Below are 20,632 nucleotides of genomic sequence, written 5' to 3'. Positions count from 1 at the left end.
CTCTCCTTCAGGACCAAAACTCCAGCTGCTCTAAATCTAAACACTGCTCAGGACATACGGCAACCAACAGCAAAATGAGTTCCAGTGAGCACTGGTGGGCCATATCCTTCCTGGGTATTCACATAGGCATTCAGCCAAAACAGTCATTTCACAATAAAATCTTTGGGCTAGAATCTACAGAATCCAGCAAAACCACTCAAAACAAAGGGATTACTGCAGGTTGAAAAATACCATGTGTTTGGTCAGTATTGACTCAACAGAGCTGAAGGAGGTCTCTCTAAAGACCTGCATAGCACAAAACATCAGCAACACTACTGTCTTCCATACATTTTTCCCCAACATGCCCAATTCTTGTCTGGCTTCACACTTCTGATATGCAGCCATCAGATCAGCAGTGCCATTCAACTCCAAGGGGTACAGAGGGGTTTCTGGTACTCCCAGCACTGAGCTGCAGCACATGCCGCGGTTAATGCCAGAATGGTCAAACACTTGTCTGATAAAAAATTTTTGTAGTTTACTGTTTTGTAAATAGACAATAAAATAAAATGGCAACTGTGAGTTGTTGTCTAAACTCTTAGATTGTTTAGACATTCAAGACAATTTTCTCATGAAAATCCAGCAGGGCTGAGGGAAGCTGATGGGAATTATCATTTAATACCCACAGTCTGTCTAGAAGACATCTGCTTGAAAGAGGCATTTTGACACATCAAACCACAAAGTAAAAGTCATGTAGTACTACAGACTGAGGCCTTCAGGTGCAGTGCTAACCTCAGGGGGTACCTAGATCCTTCCCATACATATCAGCTGGCCTACAAAGCTGGATCAATATCCCATTCCATGATGTGTCCCATCAGCTCTGTGGAAAGCAAGCAGGGTGATATCAAAACAGCACCAAGTGAGCGAGACCACCAGATTCAGCCTCAAAGCCTCAAAGGGCATCTGTCTCATGCAGTGTAGGGGAAGCTGCTGCCCTCTTCTTCTCAAAAAGTCAGAGTGAACTTCCCAGAAAGGGACCAAACAATTTTTATTTTTCTTTTTAAACTAAATGCTTTTAATAGAAAACAAAATACAAAATAACTCTTTCCAGAAAGCAGAAATATTTAATCTCTCCAAATGACAAACTAGAACGTGCTTTTTCTGCAGATCCTTGTAAATGCTGATGATTTATCTCACAAAATGTTCATGAAACCGGTATTGCAACATTTGAGAAAAATCCAACACTGGCAGAGCTGCCTCTGTGTACACACAATAATTTAGTAATACTATTTTTCCCATGTCACTTTGTGTGTTTCTCCTCATCCCCCTCTCCCTATACTGCCAACTTCCATTTATGGAAATCTTTCTGTGAGGTGCAGTGGTGGGTTGCCATGCCCTGTTTCCATTAGGAGTCCAAACATGGCTGTTTCCATTCTATGGTGCCCTCCCTCCAGACAAGGCAAGTTGTTTGTTATTCTTAAAGCCACCACTCTGTCCCCACTGTCCTCCCATCCTCAAAACACAGTGCAACCAGAGTCAGAAAATTTCCTAATTAATGGAACATAAATACACATAATCACAGCTAGTACCAGGAACCAAACCCAAACAACAATGCAGAGATGGGCCCCAACTGAGGTCAGATTTCCTTGCCCTTACTGAAAAAGAACAAGGGTATTTTCTACTTATTTAGTCCAAAATATTCCAGAAGTGCTATAGGGAGCTGAAATAGTTAGGACTACTATCACTGTAGAAAATACATAATGTTCTTTTAATAGAAGGGCCTTAAAAATGCTGGTCCTCTGCAATACCAGGAAAGCAAAAGCAAAACAAAACAAAAACCACTGGGCCAGTAGTTCTCCACACACTCAAGCCGAATTAACAGTAGATAAGATGTGCCCATCAATCAATGAAGGATATTTAAGTGCAGGTCACCAGCTTATCTGGTTGGCAGCTTCACTTGTCTGGGCCAGGCTTTCAGTTTCCTCAAGTTACTGGATTTACTCCCCTTTTTCCCATTCCTAAAAGTACAAAATTAAAATGTGTATGTGTTTTCATCAATCCTCCTTTTTTTCCTTATTCTGTTCAACAGCACAGGCGTTTTTGTGACATCTTAAAGCATTTGCATCACTCTGAACATGCCTTTCAAGGGGGCAGAGGAAGAGAAGTGTTTCACAGTCAGTAATCTCAGTTTGCAATGGACTCTGGCATACAAGACACTCACCCACTTCCCTAAGACAAAAAGCAAAATTAATGTTCCTGATTTTCTTGTGCAATTCCAGTCACTAGAAGAAGGTTACAGGCCATGAACTGTACGCTCAGTACATTATTCATCTGTCCGGTATATACACCAACCAGTTCACTGGAAGACCCATCTGCAGGGGCGTTGCAGTACGTGTTCCGAATGTCCCAGACCCGAACCGAATTGTCCATCGACGCCGAAGCAATTAAACTACTGTCAGGGCTAAAAGTAAGGCTAGTTATGTTGTCTGTGTGCCCCCTCAGTTCTTTGTAAAGAGTTCCTGATGCCAAGTCCCACAGCTTCAGCCGCTGGTCTTCACCTGCCGATGCCAGGTACTTACCGTTGGGGGAGAAGGCGAGCGCCAGCACGGGGCCCCGGTGCCCGGTGAAAAGCCGCACCGAGTTGCCCTGCTGGGTGCTCCACAGGCGCACGGTTTTGTCCGTGGAGCCCGTGGCTAAGTAGTTGGAATTGGGGTGGAACTTGATGCAGTCCACGTCGGCCAAATGGCCCGCGTATATTCGCAGCGGGTACGTCCGATCGAACGACCAGAGCCTCGCGGTGCGATCGTGGGAACCGCTGGCAAAGTACAGGCTGCAGGGGCTAATATCCAAATCCCAGACAGGATAGGCATGTCCTTGGTACAACACAGTGTTTGTAAAGCTTCCGAGGTCCCAGTACCTGATGGACATGTCCTCAGAACAAGATAAGAGTCCTGAACTGTCTGAAAGGAACCTTGTGCTATACACAGGTCCACAGTGTCCTCTCAGGATCTTCATTTCTGTGCCTGCGTTGTCATCCTCTTCCTCCTGGTCATGAAGAAGAAAAAGAAACAAGGAAGGAAAGCATGTTTATCTGTTCAACAAATATAAAAACCTCCACGAGAAAACCAGGAGGGTGCTAGTACAGAATGAGTTAGATTATTTACTTTAGATGTGGCACAGTTTGTGCAACTCTGAGACACCAACATTGCTGGTACATTTGCTACAAGTGAATACTGAAAGAGATGGTGAGATAAGACTTTAATTTTGGTAGCCTTATGCTCGGTCCAGAAGGCATCCTAACCTGAGACTGCAGGCACAGAGGGGAAAAAATATTTAATGACATTTTTCCTTTTGCTAAAATATGTTTTCAGCAAAACATATGCATAGTCTCTATCCACTCTACTACAGAAACACTTGGCTAAGATGTTGAAAGCAGTTCTTGGCATCTACTCTTTTTGTGTGGTCATTGTTGGAAATGAATCTCCCAGAGAAGGGAAACAATCAGAGACATCTTAAACAAAAGGCAGGAGATGGAAAGACAAAGCATATTTGACAAGCTGTCTGCTTAACCTTCTTTCTCAATCCCGCAAGTGAACAGAAATGCAGCAAGGCTCTAACACCCATTTCTACCTCCAAGCTCCATCAGGATGCTTTCACATCCTCACCCTCCAAGAACCACCTTCGAGAATAGCAAATGTATGCAGCTTATTTAGGCCAATGTATCTATTTTGGCATAGGAGAAGATGAACAATCACAAAAATGATGGCACTGGAAACCTTTCTATCCTGTTATTCTCCAATTCAAGTACCAGGGCAGACAGTCAACAAGTAAAGACTTTTGTGTTTAAAGACTATTCAGGGAGCTGAGCTAAAGGAATCTCCTGATGGATGGTAAGAGTCTCTAAAAGCCTACTCAGGTAGCACCTCCTGACACTCTAAGGCTACAGACTACACAGGTTTCAAGAGATCTCAGAAGTGTCCTTGCCTGACAAGCATGGGTCTCACTGACAGTACAAGATGACCCTTGCTTGGGGTACAACTGCATAGTAGCCTGACACCAGCCCTCCTCAGGGCTGTCAGGAGGACACTTTTCCTTAGTACTGAATCAGTAACACTCATTCACAGACAATCTCTGCATATCAAATTCAACACAACATCCTTTTGTTTGTGAGCAGCCCCTTTATCATTTATCATCTTGAACTGGCCCATTTCCTGCAGAAGGAGCACTTCCTGCCCTGAGAGGAAACCCAATTCCCCAGGGCTGCTGGACTGTTGACAACCAGCAGAAGTCAGAGCAGCAGAAGTCAGTGTGTTGTAAGCAGCCCTCTATCTCCCACACCCCCACCCCAGACCTCAGGACCCACAGACAGTTTGGCTTCGGACTTAGCAATAGCCCAGAAAGTGCTTCTCCTCCAGTGGTTTCAAATTTCATGCTGGAGGTGAGCAAACTCTGACTTGGCCATCTCCTTGCCTTTCTCCATCTCAACAGCACAGAATGTAGTAGGCAGCAAGCCATCTTTAACAATGCTGCTTCTCCTCAGTGCCCATGGGAGCGTTATGGTGGGGCTGGGAGCCAACTTCCTCTCTGCTATGGAGGTGAGGCAGAGACAAACTGCAGGCTCTGGCATGCAAGGCACCATTCTTATTCAAATTGCTTTTCTACCTCAGATAGAGCATGGCTTACTGGAATCTACAGCATCTCTAGGCTGTGTTGCCACATTAAAAGAGAATGGCTGATACCTGCAGCATTTTGTACTATTTAATTATGACCATAAGATTTCTGACAAGTTACCACTGCCCATTCAAGCTGCCTGTATTGTACTACAGTTTCTGCAAATTTTGCAAGTCCAGGTACTTAATTTTGTGCATTCAAATACAAGGCTACATGGGCTGTCTGCAAGCACCTCCTCTTCCCTCCTTGTATTACTGTACCAGGAGACTTGACAACACCTTCTGCAGCACTGAAACTCCTACTCCTATATGGTCACAGGTAGCAAATCTTATCTTTCTGTTTGACACTCACTTAGCACAACTGCACACTCCTGTCACAGCTCACTGAAAACAGCACATCTATAATGCTTCTGAGTCACCACATTTTTCAGTTTCCTCCCTATCCAAGTTACTCTGCTGACCAGATTAGCAAGGCAGCTGCAAGTGCAGCCACCAAGCCTCAAAAAGCAACAATGATAGCCTCAAGGAGAAACAAACCATAAGCTCACATTCCTCCTCTTTTTTTTTTTCTAACCAGTAACAGGCTTTCCTGGGCGTCATAATCTCTCTCATCCTGCAGTGCTCTAAAGATGCCAAAAGGAAGACCTCATATCTGCCTGTAGCAGAGATGCCCTAGCAGGGAATGAAGAAGAAGGATGGCACACTTTGCAGGACATTTTTTACTGCTACTTCCAGAATTCCCTCCTATCTGCCATCAAGCAAGCATCATCCCCACTCATTATCACTTGAAGGACCACTGCCACTTAAAAGCAGAACCTTAGAAGCAGAGCTAAATGGGGTCAAGTCTTAGTCTTCACAGGATTTAAAGGCTGGCACTGTTGTCGCTTGGAACAGAGCATTATTTTCTGATGTTGATTTATGGAGTACCAGCAATGAGCATGGTAAAATTGCAGAGACAAACAATACTTTCATTTGTACAGCTACAAAACTCCATTTTTATACTGGACCCAAAGTAAGAGAGACTGTAAAGTGGCATTTATGAGATGCTACTATAAAGAAAACAGAATTACTGTATTCCAAAATAATAAGCCTCTCTTATTTGCAAGAAGCAAGACTACATTAGTGAAGTACACTGCAGCATGACACTGAGCAAAATTTAGTAAAACTACACCTAGAAGATGATTTTGACCTTAGTGACCAAAAGGCTTCACATGGACTAGGAAAAATCTTGTTCTAACACATTTGCTAAGTCTCACCTTGGTTTACATATATGTATATATACACACACACACTCTCCTTCATAAGAAGAATTAATAAACCCAACAGAGTAGCTTTAGTGCCACCTTGAACAACATCCACTGAAACTAGCATGATTTTAGACCTTTGTGACTGCACAAAAGGAAGGACCCGTTTCCTTGCAGAAAATAAAAAACCATGCTGAAGATTACTTATTTAATTCATTACTATTTAAATACATTATCCAAAGCTAATTATACAATACAGAAATCAACCAAACCAAATTTTAACATCCTCATAAGTTATTCCATAGAACTCACAGAAGTAATGTCAAAGTGCATTCAGAATTTTTGTTCTTTGTCAAAGTGTGAATCAGCTTTATCCCTTTGAATTGCCGCTGATCAGACTGCCGTGACAATCTGAAATACAGTCCCTGCTCACACTGAGCTGCAGCAGCCCAGTCAAGGTAGTCTGGTTGGTCTTGGTATCTATGGCTTCCTCTCCCATGGAATCAATGCAATTGCTGGTCTGTTCCCACCTGCAATGCTGTAGGTGCCTGTGTATTTCCACTTAGGGCTCCCAGATAACTGATTTTATTTTCTTGTAGTCAAGGAGCTTTCATTTGCATTTGGTAACCAAATTTGTGTTGAGGCTGGTATTGGTATCCTCCCTCAATTCTGAACTCCTGCTCAGGTGACTATTTGTTTTGTCAGTGGTGGAAATTATTCAGGGCAATGATTACTTTGATCTGTGCTGGGTTTTGACCAGTTTTTTGCTTCAGACCTGTACACAAAACATCCAATAGCCACCAAAAGCTATTCAGGATTCCATGAATTCCAGGATTCCATGGCTGTCTCCTAATACATGTATAATAAGCAAGTCTATGACTACATGCCAAAAAAAGTTAATACACACACTCCTGATAACCTGGCAGTATCTCACTTTTCCACAGTCCAGAGCCAAAGAAGGTGACCTGCTGATTTACCAAACTTTTCTCTATTGCAGGTGCTGATATTTGGCTTCTATGATGGGCAATACACAGTCACATGCCCTATGAACTCTTGCAGTTTACAATGAAAATGAGTCCATAACTCTATTTTGGGCTAGTCTGACCCACTTACCTGCTCACTCTGCAAAAAGGCTAACCTGGGAAACAGTGAACATGCTGCTGTGCTGTCTCACCTTGATGTCTGCCTCTTTTCTCAAGCTGTTTAACAAAGCAATCCCTAATCACAGATCCCTAAATCACCAAGCTCTCGGCACTCTTCCAAAATAAATAGAACCTTGCCATTAAATATTTTTTAGAAGAAAAAACAGTAGAAAAAAGGGGTCTCTCCTGCTAAACACTCAACACAAGAACAAATGAGTTAGTTTTTTTTTTTTTTTAAGGAGAAGAGTGATTAAATAACAGAAGAGTCAAAATTTTGATCTCTAACCAGATAGAAGTTGCTGCTTGGGCAGTTGTGTGGAGAGGGAAGAAAAGCTGTGACTAGAAAAAAAAAAAAAGGTCAAGTAAAAGGTGCCACTTAGCACTGCATGTGAAGTAATGGTACACACATCCCCGTTCTTCTCTCCAGCATTCTGGAGTAGGAAACCTCAAAAGTTTCTACTTCAGATTCCTTAACAGAGACATTTTGCATAATTTTTCCATAACTCTTGACCTCTGGTAAATTAAGGTGACACCTGAAATACAGTTTTGCGCACAGGCATCTGATCAGACTTCTTTAGCTCTTTTCCTTACCGTGTCTATATTTTCCTCTTCCTGTGCGTCTGCCCTTCTCTCCACCCTTCTGCCTGGCTGTTCTGAGCTACTTCTCATCCCAAAGAAGGCTCGATGCTCCTCAGAGAAGAGAGCCTACTCTAGTCATCTGTCCTTTCTGGGTTGCCTGTCTACTGTCATCTCTTCCAGGACAGCTGGAGGAAGGGGATCAGCACCCAGGACTAACAATCTATGACCTAAGCACAGACTGATTGCACCTCAGTTTACCACTTACAACCACTGCAGGGAAGAACAAGGATGACAGTAGGTTATCAAATCTGTGCATCAAGGCAGGCAAGTTGTGCAACAGCCTCAGAGTTCCCTAGCACATGACTACATACTCAACACTCCATGCTCAAAGCAGGCCAGTAGAAGGGGAAGAAGGGGGAAAAAGGGTATCCAAACCTCCTCATCCAGGATGTCACAAGCCAAACGGATGCGGGACACATCAACAAGGTGGGGCTCAGATTTCAACTTCCTGGAGCGCAGGCTCCACAGCTTCACACATGAATTATCGAACCCAGCAGCGAGCAGCTTGCTATTTGGTGAAATCTCTGCAGTGTTCAGCAACTGCTCTGTGTTATAGAAGGCATAGAAACAGATGGTGGTTAAGGAAGGGGGCCCGTCCTTGACGCGTTTAATGCTGTCCTGCAGTAAATCCAGCGCTGCCTCATTCTGCAGAATGGAAGCTGGCACGTCGCTGGGCTCCAGGCCGTTGCTCTCGTTGCGTGAGGAGCTCCCACCGGCATAGAGCTGGTAGTCAGTCCTCTTGGCAGGCTGCACATCCAGGTGAATGTGCAAGGTCAGGACTTTGCACAGGGCGTTGTTGTTGTCACTTTGGAGGTAGCGAAGAAGGTAGTTGTAGCTGTCCTCTTGAAGGCGGATGACATACTTGTTGTCCAGAAAAGCCCGGAGCTTCAAGTTGGACAGGATATCTTGAATAGTCATGGTAGTCTGCAACTGTTCAATGATATCCTTCTGGCTGGCATTCTGCAGGAACATGCCATGGAAGCGGCTGTAAAAACTGTCCACTGTGCTTTTTAGGCCATTCTGGACCATGTTCAGATGGAGGTAGACGAAGAGGGGATACAGAAGAGGCATCACTTCATGGCTGTGCTGAGAATCTGAATCTATATTAAAAAAAACCAAAAAACTTTGAATGACTTCTCAAACCACTTCCTATTGGGAATAAAATAGAGCAAGGATGACTACTGAGAAAGCCCTGACAGTGACATTGGAAAGCAAGCAAAAAAGAGACATTTGCTGTCACATCTAAGCAAACTTCTGTCATCTAAAAGAGGTACAATAGAGATTGCCACATCAGTGAGGTACCTTGTCAGAACAAAACGCAGATATTTCAAAAAGTCTTTTCAGGTGTGGGACAACTAATAATATACCACCTCATAAAATACATGACAGTTGAATTTTCCCCATTTATTTCAAAAGAAAAAGCATGCTCTTTGTATCCTTTGTTTATTGTGATAAATGAACTTTAAAATGTATTAATTATATTTAAAAGAGTATTTTAAGTGTTTAAGCCAAAATTATTTATCTAGCTTATCTGGCCTGAGCTTTTTTCCTCTCAGCTTCAGTAAAACGTGAGTGTGGTGCTTTGGATGGAACTGATTTGTCTTCAGGGGAAAGGAAGCTACAGTTTCCAAAATGTACTGCAATATGCTGTGCTCCTGTTTTATTTCTGTGCCTGCCCATGTACATGCTTTTCTGTCTCTGCCAAGGCAAATCCCAGCAGTAATTCCTAGTACACAGTGTAACAAACCCCGATTAGGCTGTGCAGTACCTTGCAGAGGCTGCTCTGTGCAACAGCTCCACCCCTCCTTCCTCAGCTTCTCTGGGGCTGTTTGCCAGCTGCAGGGAGCTGTGAGGAGCAGAGCCTGCCCAACACCATAGCAACAAACAGGGCCACAACGAGTTACTACTACAGGACCAAATGGTCCCAATTACTGGAAAACAAATAGGCACTGCTGATCCTAAAAACATTTGCTGATCCTCAAAATGCAGAAAGCATTGCTGTTTTTCAACATGCTCTTCCCTCCTGCCACTCACCAACGCATGATCTCTTTTTTCCCTTTCCATTACGTTATTTTTCCTTCGTGTTGAGCACTCTGCCAGACTTTCTCTAGTCCATACTGTGTCTCTGTCTCATTTCTACAGGACTAACTACAGATTATGCATGGAGTGCAGTGTATGCATACATATTTGCATACTTGAGCATCACTCTTCTTCCTGTCCCACTGAAACTGGGCCAAAGCCAGTGAAAACAGTGGTCTGCATGTAGTAAAAATTCTAAGCAGTCAGCAGGTCTCTTTTTTTCTCCAGGGGCACTAGCCCAAAAATGAAACAAGAGGAAGGACCTCACTTTGCAGTAGGGGAAAAAGGGAAGAGATGGGAAGTTAGCAGAAACAGGAACAAAGAAAATGTTCCCTAGGAACATATGAAGAGGTTACAGGAGCTGGGTCTGCCTAGCTTGAAGAATAAGGGGGTATTCAACTGCTTGCCTTCAGTACCCAGTGGGGCATTATAGAGGCAAAGGAGCCAGCTCTTCTCAGAGGTGCTCAATGGAAGGACAACAGGCAAGCTGCTGCAAGGGAAATTCCCACTGAATTGCAGCAGGGCCCCAGAGATGCACAGCAACCTCCAGAGTGTTTGATTTTCTAAATCTGACTGGAAAAGGCTCTGAGCAACCTGATCAAACACCCATCTTGCCCTGCTTTGAACAGGTGGTTGAACTAGAGACTGCTTAGTTAAGTTACTCTGTGTCACTAATCCCCTGCCCACTCCTCAGTGGGGCAGGCATCACAGAAATGGGAAGTGCCCTGCTGTGCCTTGTGGCTGGTTGGCAAGCTACTCCCTTGAACAAACAGAGGTAGTTCATCTGTGTAAGATATCAAACTAGAGCAACAGGGACAAAAAAGATGAAAGCAGTCCACCTGAATACCAAAACCTAGCACTTCATCAAACATTAAGCCAGCACTTCACCAAGCACTGAACAGAGCTATCATACTTCTAAAAATCTATTAAACCATAAGGATTTACTTCAAATACTAAAGTGCAAAGGTATTGAACTGCTGTAGATGACAAGGCTCCAAGAATTCACTATTTTCTGCCTTTGCCTTCCTGCTCCCTTCCCTTCCAAAACTATCAGAAATAATAATCCCAATGTTATGCACAGTGGGATCAAATCCTTACACTGGACAAATGTTGTGTGCGACAGCATCACTTTCCTTGGTACTATTCTTTAAAAATTCTGTCTGCTTTCTTCTTCCCATGCTGGAGACTTATAGAAGAAATAAGGACATTGCCAAGAGTACTTGTTAAAAAAATATAGAATAATTATTAAAAAAATTAAATAATTATTTGACTTCTGCATCATTATGGAGTAAGATAATTTTTACTTTGCTGTATTGCTCCACTCTCAAAGCTAGTACAGCTAAATTTACAGGAACAAATCCTCCCTTAGAAATCCAGATCATCATAAAAACAAGGCAATTATGGATAAAGTTAAAAACCTTAAACTAGAATACAACAGAGAACTACAGTCTTTTCTCAGTTACTTGCCTTTCACATAAAACACTGATTTTCCTTCCTGTCCTATGTAAAAATGGTGCTGTCTAGAAGACCTACAAAGTGCAAATGCTTGAACAAGAAAGAGCAAAGAGCCAGCCATCTATAAAAGGCAAAGCTATTCAGCACATAGAAAACAACCAAAACCAGAAAAATGAAATATTTCTATTTTAACTGAAATCTCAAAACTAGAAATCAAAACATTGTTAGAGACATGATTTCAAATTTTACTATATTACCCTTTACTCATTTCAATGACAAAAGAAGTCAGTCTGTGTTTTTTGATTTACCTGTCAGAAAATTGCGTAATCGTCCAAACTGTACTTCATATTGCTGGGGCTCTGCCAGGCAGGGAGCTGCAGACACGACGTTGGCACAACCAGACTCAGATTGGACTGTGAAATAAAAAAAGCAAAACTTATATAAGGATTTAAGGTTTTTTACATATGTGTCTGAAAACAAAGCTTCTCATAAAGTCCAAGGTATGCAGCCACTCAGATGACATTTCATCTTTAAAACCATTCAGGTATGACATAGTCCAAAGCATCTAAACATGGCATTAACCACCTAGACAGATCATGAAGGAGAAAGCTCACTGAAAGCTAAAACCCACCCTAAAAATCTCAGCAACTCACCTGCTCCACCCAGAACACATTTTCAAGTTTTCAAATACAACATTAAATTCTCAATAAGTTCAGTGTAACAACCATCAGAGACCCCTTAGAAGTTTTACAACTGTGGTTTTACAACTTTACACTCAGAAAAGATGAAGAAAGCAACATACAACTTTCTCCAAATTAAAGTTTCTTTTTCAGTGAGTCGCACCAACCATCATGAAAAGGTCTAAAGTGACACTACTTCAGATTCTCAAATTTCTTGTCCCGGTCATTATAATTTACAACAAATTATTATCATTTATTAAGTCTTACAGAGGTGGGGGAGAAAACACTGAATGTCTAAGCAAACCCTTTGTAATTTTTAACCAAAATCTTCCCTCCTCCCTGAGGATTTTAGGTTAAGGGGGAGCTGACAACTGCCCACAAGCCCAGTTGTTACAATCTCCTCAGACCACATTAAACTCTTTTTCAGAACCAGATTCTGGAAAAAGCGGTTCTGAACTGTTTAGGAAGGGAACTGGCTTCTCCTTCTCCGGCACCAAACCTTTCCTGTTCTGCTAATGGCCTGGAATCCACAGGAGACTTCATGCAAGTTTACAGACATGCATCAAGGAACCCCAGGCACATGCAAATGCCAGTGATTAGAAACCCAAGTTTTGCTGTTCTAAGTAGAGCACAAAAAAGCAAGGAGTTTCACTATTTCTCTTTCAGTTTTTTTTCTTCAAATTATAACTCTCATCCCCTCCAAACCCCCTATTTTTAATACTTTCACTTCAACTTATTTTGGTCTTCCTTGCCCTGCACCACTTTCCATCCTCTGACTTTCTACTCTTGATTGACTGGGGGCCTTTTTGTTCCAGCATTTGGCTCATGCACAGAGGCACAAGTCTGACAGCCCTGGAAGTCTATAAACAACATTATCAAATGTTCACACGCTACAGAGAGATAGGCCAGCCTCCAGCTCATCTCAATGCCTCTAATTAGAAAGAGATCAGCACATGGTACACAGGCAGCCTGCTGCTATTCTTCCCTCACTCCTCTCTCTCTTTCTCTCTGCTAAGACACAGGTTTACCTTCCTTCAGTTCATGTAAATACAGGAGGTATGTTTGGCAAGCTGAATTCAGCTCTTGAAACAGAGAAATGGGCTGAGCTCATCATTCTCTCTTGGGAAAAAATAAAATCAAAACAAAACCAGATTCCAGCACCAATATGATATCATCTCCTAAATCAGTTCAGATATAAACGAATATAACTTGCTGAAAGGCACAGCTACACTGAGCTTTCTACAGCCTGGCTGCTTCAGAAGCTCAAAGATGGTAAGAACTCCATGTTCACAAACTGGTACGACTCAATACCTAAAGTAAAAAGCTCTGCTATTTGTATGTAAAATTGCATATAATCAATATTCAGCACAAGAAAGTAAACTACACGTATGCACACATAGTAACTCTAGAATACTCACTGACAGTTTCCAATGTCACCCATGCAACTCTTTGTAAAAGCCAAGAAATACAGAAATATGAGGGCCTGTCTCTTATGCTGTCTATCACAGGATGACATGCAACAATCAACTCTTCACAGAGATCTGGTGACCTCATTTCTGCAGGAATGGCAATGGCCTGCCACCTTGCTCATGCTGTGCAAGCACAACTCATTGGCCTAGACTTTATAAGGTATTTTCTCCAGGGCACAACTTTCTCTGCATAAGCAACTTAATTCCAAAATTAAGGTGTACTTCATGCTTCAGAAAGTGGAGTATCATCTTTGTCTATCTGTCTTGAAACACTCTGACTGGGTAACCATTATGGCCTATTCTTGCAGTAAATGATGCTAGAGCTTATTCCCATCCAGCAAATGCTAAATGAACCCTACATAGCAGACAGCTCTAATAAATTCTAATTCTTTGCCTTCCCAAAACTTTAAACCAATGAGAACTGCAAAAAGGATCAAGAAGTCAACTGATTCCAAAACAAGAGTAAAATTTCATGCACATTTTCCACCTGGTAGAAATAAAACACTGGCTGTATCTTTCTCATATGTTAATAAACCCACCACAGTTTCTTTTCTACCTTCCCCAGTGGTCATAAGAACATCTATTGGAAATATCTGCTCCTCCACATCCAGTAAGTGCAGCCAGCTATGCAACCTGATAGGATATTCAAAGGAGCTCACTCCTAACTCAGGGATATGGACAGTACCCTCCTGGTCTTGTGTGTTGGCTATCAGCAGAATTGCTTCCAGCTAACAAATGTGGGACTACTGTAAATGTTGTGTAACAGCAACTGATTCCTATTTTAGGTGAGTATGATGATGTATAATTGTACATTATTTATGTCCATATTTTTGTACATTATTATGTACATACATACAATATACAGATATTCATACACAGTGCTATGGGCAGTGTTCCTTGGTCACTCACTCTGTCCTCAGACATTGTTCTTGTTTTCTAGAGAAATATGGCATAATCACAAGGAAGCTCTGTGCTATATTTTACTGCAGATATCATCAGACAGAATTCTAGATAATCTTATCTGGGCTCCGTCTCCCACAGAAAAGGTTGCACCAGATCACCTTCTGAAGTCCCCTCCAAGTCTCCCATTCACACAAGCTAGTTAAATTTAAAAGTCAAACAGTAGAGCTGAACATAAAAAAGAAGGTGAGCTTTGCTAAGGAACAAGCAAAAACATCTTCAGAAAAACACATTTGATCACTTTCCCCAAAATAAAGCACTGCAGGCTTTGCAATCTGCTCAGTTTTTACTCAGTTTGCAAAACTAAGATGACTGCAGCAGAAAGTATTTTCAGCATCTGCTGTCAGATTAAGTAACAGGCTTGGGTTTACTTTTACAGACATTTTTCTAACAGTCACTACTGGAACTGCAGAATGCTCACTGACAGCTCACTGCAAGCACATCTGACAAGAAGTAGTAAGCAGCTGAACACATGAGAGCAGCCCATTTTCAGTTCTAACAAAAACTGATGACTAAATTCTCAATGCCCATCTACAAAAAACATGCACTGGCAAGAGGATTCAGACTACCATGAAATTTAGTAATAATATTTTGTGGAATTTTTATTTTTTCAGTAAAAAAAGACAAAATGTAAACACACACTCATTCACACTCTTTATTATTTTTTTTTCCAAGGGGCTTGTAATTCAGTTCATCTCCACTACTTCAGACACTTCTGTGTCCTCCTCATATGGCTGGTATCACATTCTGAGCATGTTCTGACACCGACCTTTCTACCCACTTCTCACAAAAAAATCTCCCACTGAAAAACAATTCAGCAGTTTACTTTGGTTTCATTCTTTCCCCATCTTTCCCAGTACTTTTTCAGAGACTGCAATAAACTTCTGTTAGGCTGAAAAAAGCAAGGAAATGAAAAGTACTAAGACATAAAGGTAAGGAAAAATACTAAGATGTAAAGGTAAGGAATACCTTTATTTTACCACAGTATTTTATCTGTTCCTGCATCCAACCTTATCTAACCACAAACACAGTTAAATAGCTACTAATATTTTGTCAAATTAAGTCATATTACAAGTAACTCCACCACTCCCCTTTGTCTGAGATACTGTCATAATCTAGGCAGTTTCATTGAGAGAAAAAAGTTTCTCCTTGCTTTTTTACCCAAAATGTCAGCCCAGTATTTTCTATTACTTTTACAAGTAAATTTAATCTCTATAACATCCACATAGCTTTCATCCTTTCAATACTTCTATGTGCTCAAGCAGCAGCAGAGTTTGTTGAAACAAAAATAATAATTACAATGACAATTTTCATAGACAGAATTTGGAAAGCAAGCAGTGTGGCAGGATTCTGAAGTCTTTAAGAAAGAGAAGGAAATTTATCTCCCTCCATGCCTTTTCTCGTTCACTGAAGGTTTTGGGTTTTTTCCCCAAATGACAAGAGCAGACTTCTCACAACTACAAAGCTGACTATGCCAGAAAAAGACCCAGCCTTATCACTTTAATTTCACATTATATAACTCTGCTGGAGTACAAAGGTACAGCAGAATTTCCTGCTTCTACTTCCTTTTTCATCTAGGTTCTTCTCCCTTCCATTCCAAAGCACCACTACTCACCAAGACTTCATGTTATTTGGGATAAAACGTGTATTTTCCATTATCCTCACATGGCATTTAAGCCTGATGTTTCATTGACTATGAACGTCACCTTGTTACACTTCCACCCACATTTTCATTCTTCCAAAGTTCACAATTCACGTCAACTTAACAGTGAGAAATTTCTTAATTTCAAACGAGAAATGTCCACATGTGCAGACAAATTCATACAGCTGCCAGCACACGCGCTCACAACTCTGCCAAGAGGTAGTCATGGAAAACACGATAGGATTACCTGTGAGATTAGCTGCCATCTCTTCAGCCGTCTGACATAGCCTCAGCCCTTGTTTCAGGGGACCTTCCGAGTCCACATACTGACGGCGCTTGAGGTAGCAGGACACTGCCATCTGAATCTGCTCTGTGCGTACGCGTTTCATGACCTCGAAAGAAGGAAAGAGATGATGAGACTCTTGCAGGGCAGCCTGAGATCCACCTAGCCTGCAGGTGCATCGATACTGATAGAAAACAAACATCTCTGTAGTTTTGTTGCTGAGGTATGAAACAGAACCTTCAGGGATTTGCCTCTCAGTACTATGGCCCAGACATTTTGTAGATTCCTGAAGATATTTTGCTGCCTAATTTTACTGATTTCACAGAGGAATCAAAAACAGTTTTGAGGATTCTGAACTAAAACCACAATGGTGAACTGAAGCATTTTTGTTAAAAACAGCTCATAAAAAGGGAATATCTCTCCTCCTTGAGTTTTGACAGCAGCAGTTTGAGTAATCTTCACTTTCTGGTTTCTCTGCTTGACCAACCAACAAAAAAAAAAACCTCCAGAAGACTCAGTGGAATGAGAAATTAACATACAAAGATGGAAATTTTGGAAACATAATGCTTTATATAGCAAACCTATTTGGAGAGGCCAAGAAGCAAAAGCTTATTGGCTGAACTTAAAGGTTAGAGCTAGATTTCTGGCACTTCACTCAGACGGTCCCCAGGAAAAAAAAGAGGGAAATTAAAAGCAGAGCCTTCTTTATCATCTGCCTTGACCTATGCAGGCTTCCCTCTTACAGAAGTTTGAAACAGAAATAATCTTTTGAAGGTTTTTTTTTAAAATATACATTTAGGAACCCATCCTCACAAACACTGCTTGGAAGTACCTCAAAATCAAAATGAGCCCAAGGTTACCTTTAGTCCTTGGCTTGTAATAAAGGAACCTCAGTAAGATGAATGCTACCGCTCCCTTGCTATTTGGGTAATCGCTGACTGCACCAATCCTTCACAACAGCCATTGACTTTACACACAAGTTTAGATAACCTGAAAAGCACAACTAAGCCACAGGGGTTTCTTCCTATCACAACACCAGGTAAAGCCTGCCTGGAAACAGTTTAACACCTTACAGCCCCACTACCAATGACATGAATGTTTCCTGAGCGCTAGTGCTTCCTGGTTTGAGCAGCTAAATCTGATGAAACTCAGCTTCTCTGAGAGAGACAAGGATGCCCTTCCTCCTTTTGTAAGAACCCTTATTTCTACCAAAAGGACAGCTTTAAAAATACAAATGAGTTTTTTTCTAATACCCATGCACATTTTAGTGCTTATTCCACTTGTTAGAAAAATAACCCTTCTGTGAAGTTAGGTACAAGTGGATGAGGATGCAAGGTTTCAGCAATAGTTCACTTTCAACAGATATGTGGAATTGCAAATCCACATGCTTGGGTGAAAACCGTAAAAAGATTCCCATTTGTTCCCACAGGTTAAGTAACTGTTGAGTGTGGGGAAGGGGCATCAACAGGTGGGAGTTTTCAAAGCATTTTCAGATAGACCCATTAAAATAAAAAGTTTTCAACACCTTCTTTCACTCCAAAAGCAAACTTCCTTTTCATCTGCAATCAAAGAAGTTGTATTTGAGACACTGTCTCAAGTGTAACACTTCTGCTGCACAAAACTGTAGGAAAGACAGAACTCTTACCAAGATCACCACGTAGAGTGGACCCAAGGATGGACCAGCAATGTAGCACCCTCCTAAAAAACACCCTTTAACTAAGCCTCATAAGGTACTGTTACCATTCTGCATTTCAGCCAGCTGCACGGACTCATGTGCAGGCGATTTGCCCAGGCCCACACCGAGGCATTTATGCAATCTGTACAGTTCCTTGCTCCTCTGTGTACTCCCCTCTGCAATCACAGTAGGGGATGTTAGCAGCATCTCAAGGAGATTTTTTTCCCTCCTCCCAGGTGACACAACGGGAACTGTGTGTCTTCATTAGAAATACCCATTAGCATCAGAAACAGCAGTCACCCATACTCTAATTTCAGCTCTTTGCTTCTTCCTTCACTTTGCCTTTATACTTCACACTCAGCATTACAAAGAACAATGCCACCAAGGCAGGAAAAGCATTCAGGAAAAGTGCAAGAGCAAAAGCAACGCTCCTACAAATATTCTTTATTGAGCCTTTAATCAAAATTAGAGTGTATCATAAAATAAACATAAGAATGGCCTCCCAAAATACTGTCAGCCTGGTTCAAGGTCCAAGCTACACCAATTCACAACACGTCAATGATGCAGAATTTAAAGGCATTAAAGGACAAGCCTCCAATTTTTAACTTCCAATCAATTTTAAGATTCTAGCTCTCATAACTGAGGATAATCTCCAAAATATGTAATAAACTGAAAGCATATAGAGTTCCCTGTTCACAAAATGGATTAAGCTTGAAACAATTGTTCAGAAGTCCCAGTTGTCTCATTCTCCTTGAACAGCCAAAGAGAATAATAAATACTAATGGTGCTAACTAATTTCACTGATAAGCAAAATAAATAAGAAAAGAGAGAAGAAAGATCACATTGTGAGAATGCAGAGCTACAATACAGCATTTTCTGCAGTGTTCCAAACTGGAGCACTAAAAAAAGGTTTAGGTAATTTTTTTTGAGGAACCAGAACTACTAAAAAAAAAAGAACAGAGCAGAGGCTAATAACACAAAACACATTGCAAATTCCTCCTTCCTGGAAAAGCTGGAAGTTAGTTGTGAACTAAGCATTGGGCCAAGGAAATTATTTTCCCGCCTATGCTACATTTCAGGTACAGGTTTAGGCAGATTCCACGGCCTTGAAATAATCCCAGTACAGACACACTAAAAAGAACTTAAAAACTAGCACTGGAAACACTGCTTTTAAAGACTCTGGATTCCTGTCCCAACACTGGGACAGCAGTCTCTTTCTTCCAACAGACTGAGGAAAGACCTGTGAGCACCAGAGAGCTAGATTAAAAAACACCCAACCCCCAAACTAATAAAAGCATAAAACAAAAGCATATTTTGAATATTCTCTAATAAGAACTCTGTCTCAGGCCTCAGTTTTGGACAGCAAAAAATAATCTTTTATCCTTTATCACTGCAGGTGAAATGTGGGGCCTACCAACAATAATAGGTCTCAATTTTTAATTTTGTGACATTAGGATAATCTGAAATATACAAAATTTCAGAATAAATGACATAAGGATAAACTGATATGGAGATAACCATGACCTAAGAGCCAAGGATGTCGCACATGCAGCAGCTGCAATTCACAAAAACAGGCAAGTAAACATGACAAGTTGACTTGGAGAGCACGGTAGTGGTGCAAAATAGGAAAACAGGGCAGCAGGAACTACGGAGAAGGCTTTCGCCTGAGCAGTGGCATTCATGTGAAGAGGGAGAGAGGGAACAGCTGTGATTTTAAAAGAGCATGAATCCATTTGCATTTGGACCGAGATCTGGCTCACCGTCCACGAAAGACGCTTTGCCAATTCCACATTGTTTCCCCCCGATCCCCCCGCGGCCCCAAGTCGGTGCAAAGCAGCGCTTCACCGATGTCCTCGGCGGGACCTGCGGGACACGCTTTCCTCCAACCCCCCTGACACCACCTCGGCTCGGGCTCCGCCAGCGCCGGGCCCTTCCTGGGCCGAGCGGAGCCGCGGGACCCACCCGGCACTGCCGGCCTGTGGGCACTGCCGGCCTGTGGGCCCTGCCGGGGTCACCGGGGCCGGGAGCCCTGCGGGGCCCGCGCCTGTCCTGCGGCTGCTCCGCGGGCCGAAGGGCGCTCGCTGAAGGGACGCCAAACTTAAAGCCTTCTCCTGTCAATATTAAAAAAAAAAAAAAGCAAAAAAAAAAAAAAAAAAAAAAAAAAGCAAAGGGAAGAGAGATGGCGCGATAAGAAGAGGCTTATTAAACCCACGCACTTTCCAAGGGAAAGAAGAATATCACGACCAGAGGCCCCCCCACGACCTCCGGGCGCAGGGCACGCGCTCGGCCCGTCTGCAGCCGGGGCTGCCCCAGGGCCGCGCCCGTGCCCGAGGTGCCCCTGCCGGGAGCCGCCGGAGCCGCCGGCCGCGCCGGGCCTGCGGGCCTCCGCCACGAGGCGGCCCGCGGACGCCCGGGCCCTGCTCCCGCCGCCGGCCCCGCCCCCGCGCCCCCCCGTGCGGGCCCCGGGCCGCGGCCCCGGGCCGGTCCCCACTCACTGAGCATCGCAGGCGGCGGGAGGCGGCGGGAGGCAGGCGGGGGCCGGCGCGGCCGGGGGGCGCTGTCACTGCACACAGCGGAGCCGAGCGCTGCCGGCGGGCGCGCCGCCGCTGCCGCCTCCCCTGAGGGCCGGTGCCGGTGGCGCGGCCGGTGCTGCCCGGGGCCCGGCGGGCGGCGGCGGCGGCCGCTCCATGGCCCGGCTGACACACGCTGGGGCGGGCG

At 43.0% G+C, this 20,632-nt stretch overlaps 1 protein-coding gene across 2 annotated transcripts; it reads right to left on the bottom strand.

Moving 5' to 3' along the window:
- Positions 1 to 999: 999 nt before the first annotated feature.
- TAF5L (TATA-box binding protein associated factor 5 like) lies at positions 1,000 to 20,576 on the bottom strand. Of its 2 annotated transcripts, XM_059468377.1 has the most exons (5): positions 20,410 to 20,576; positions 16,204 to 16,348; positions 11,514 to 11,618; positions 8,047 to 8,771; positions 1,000 to 3,021 (listed from the first exon to the last, which is right to left on the bottom strand). In XM_059468377.1, exons 2-5 carry the CDS (start codon positions 16,343 to 16,345, stop codon positions 2,224 to 2,226), a joined length of 1,770 nt encoding a protein of 589 aa, XP_059324360.1. In that variant the 5' UTR covers positions 16,346 to 16,348; positions 20,410 to 20,576; the 3' UTR covers positions 1,000 to 2,223. The 2 variants fall into 2 exon arrangements, with proteins under 2 accessions (XP_059324360.1, XP_059324359.1); XM_059468376.1 differs by lacking the exon at positions 20,410 to 20,576 and having other exon boundaries at positions 16,204 to 19,684.
- Positions 20,577 to 20,632: the final 56 nt, after the last annotated feature.

The sequence above is a fragment of the Ammospiza nelsoni genome, chromosome 3 (genome assembly GCF_027579445.1).
Source record: "Ammospiza nelsoni isolate bAmmNel1 chromosome 3, bAmmNel1.pri, whole genome shotgun sequence".
Lineage (NCBI taxonomy): Eukaryota > Metazoa > Chordata > Aves > Passeriformes > Passerellidae > Ammospiza > Ammospiza nelsoni.
Note: the sequence above shows the minus strand (reverse complement) of the source record. Positions and strands in the feature narration are given on the sequence as shown.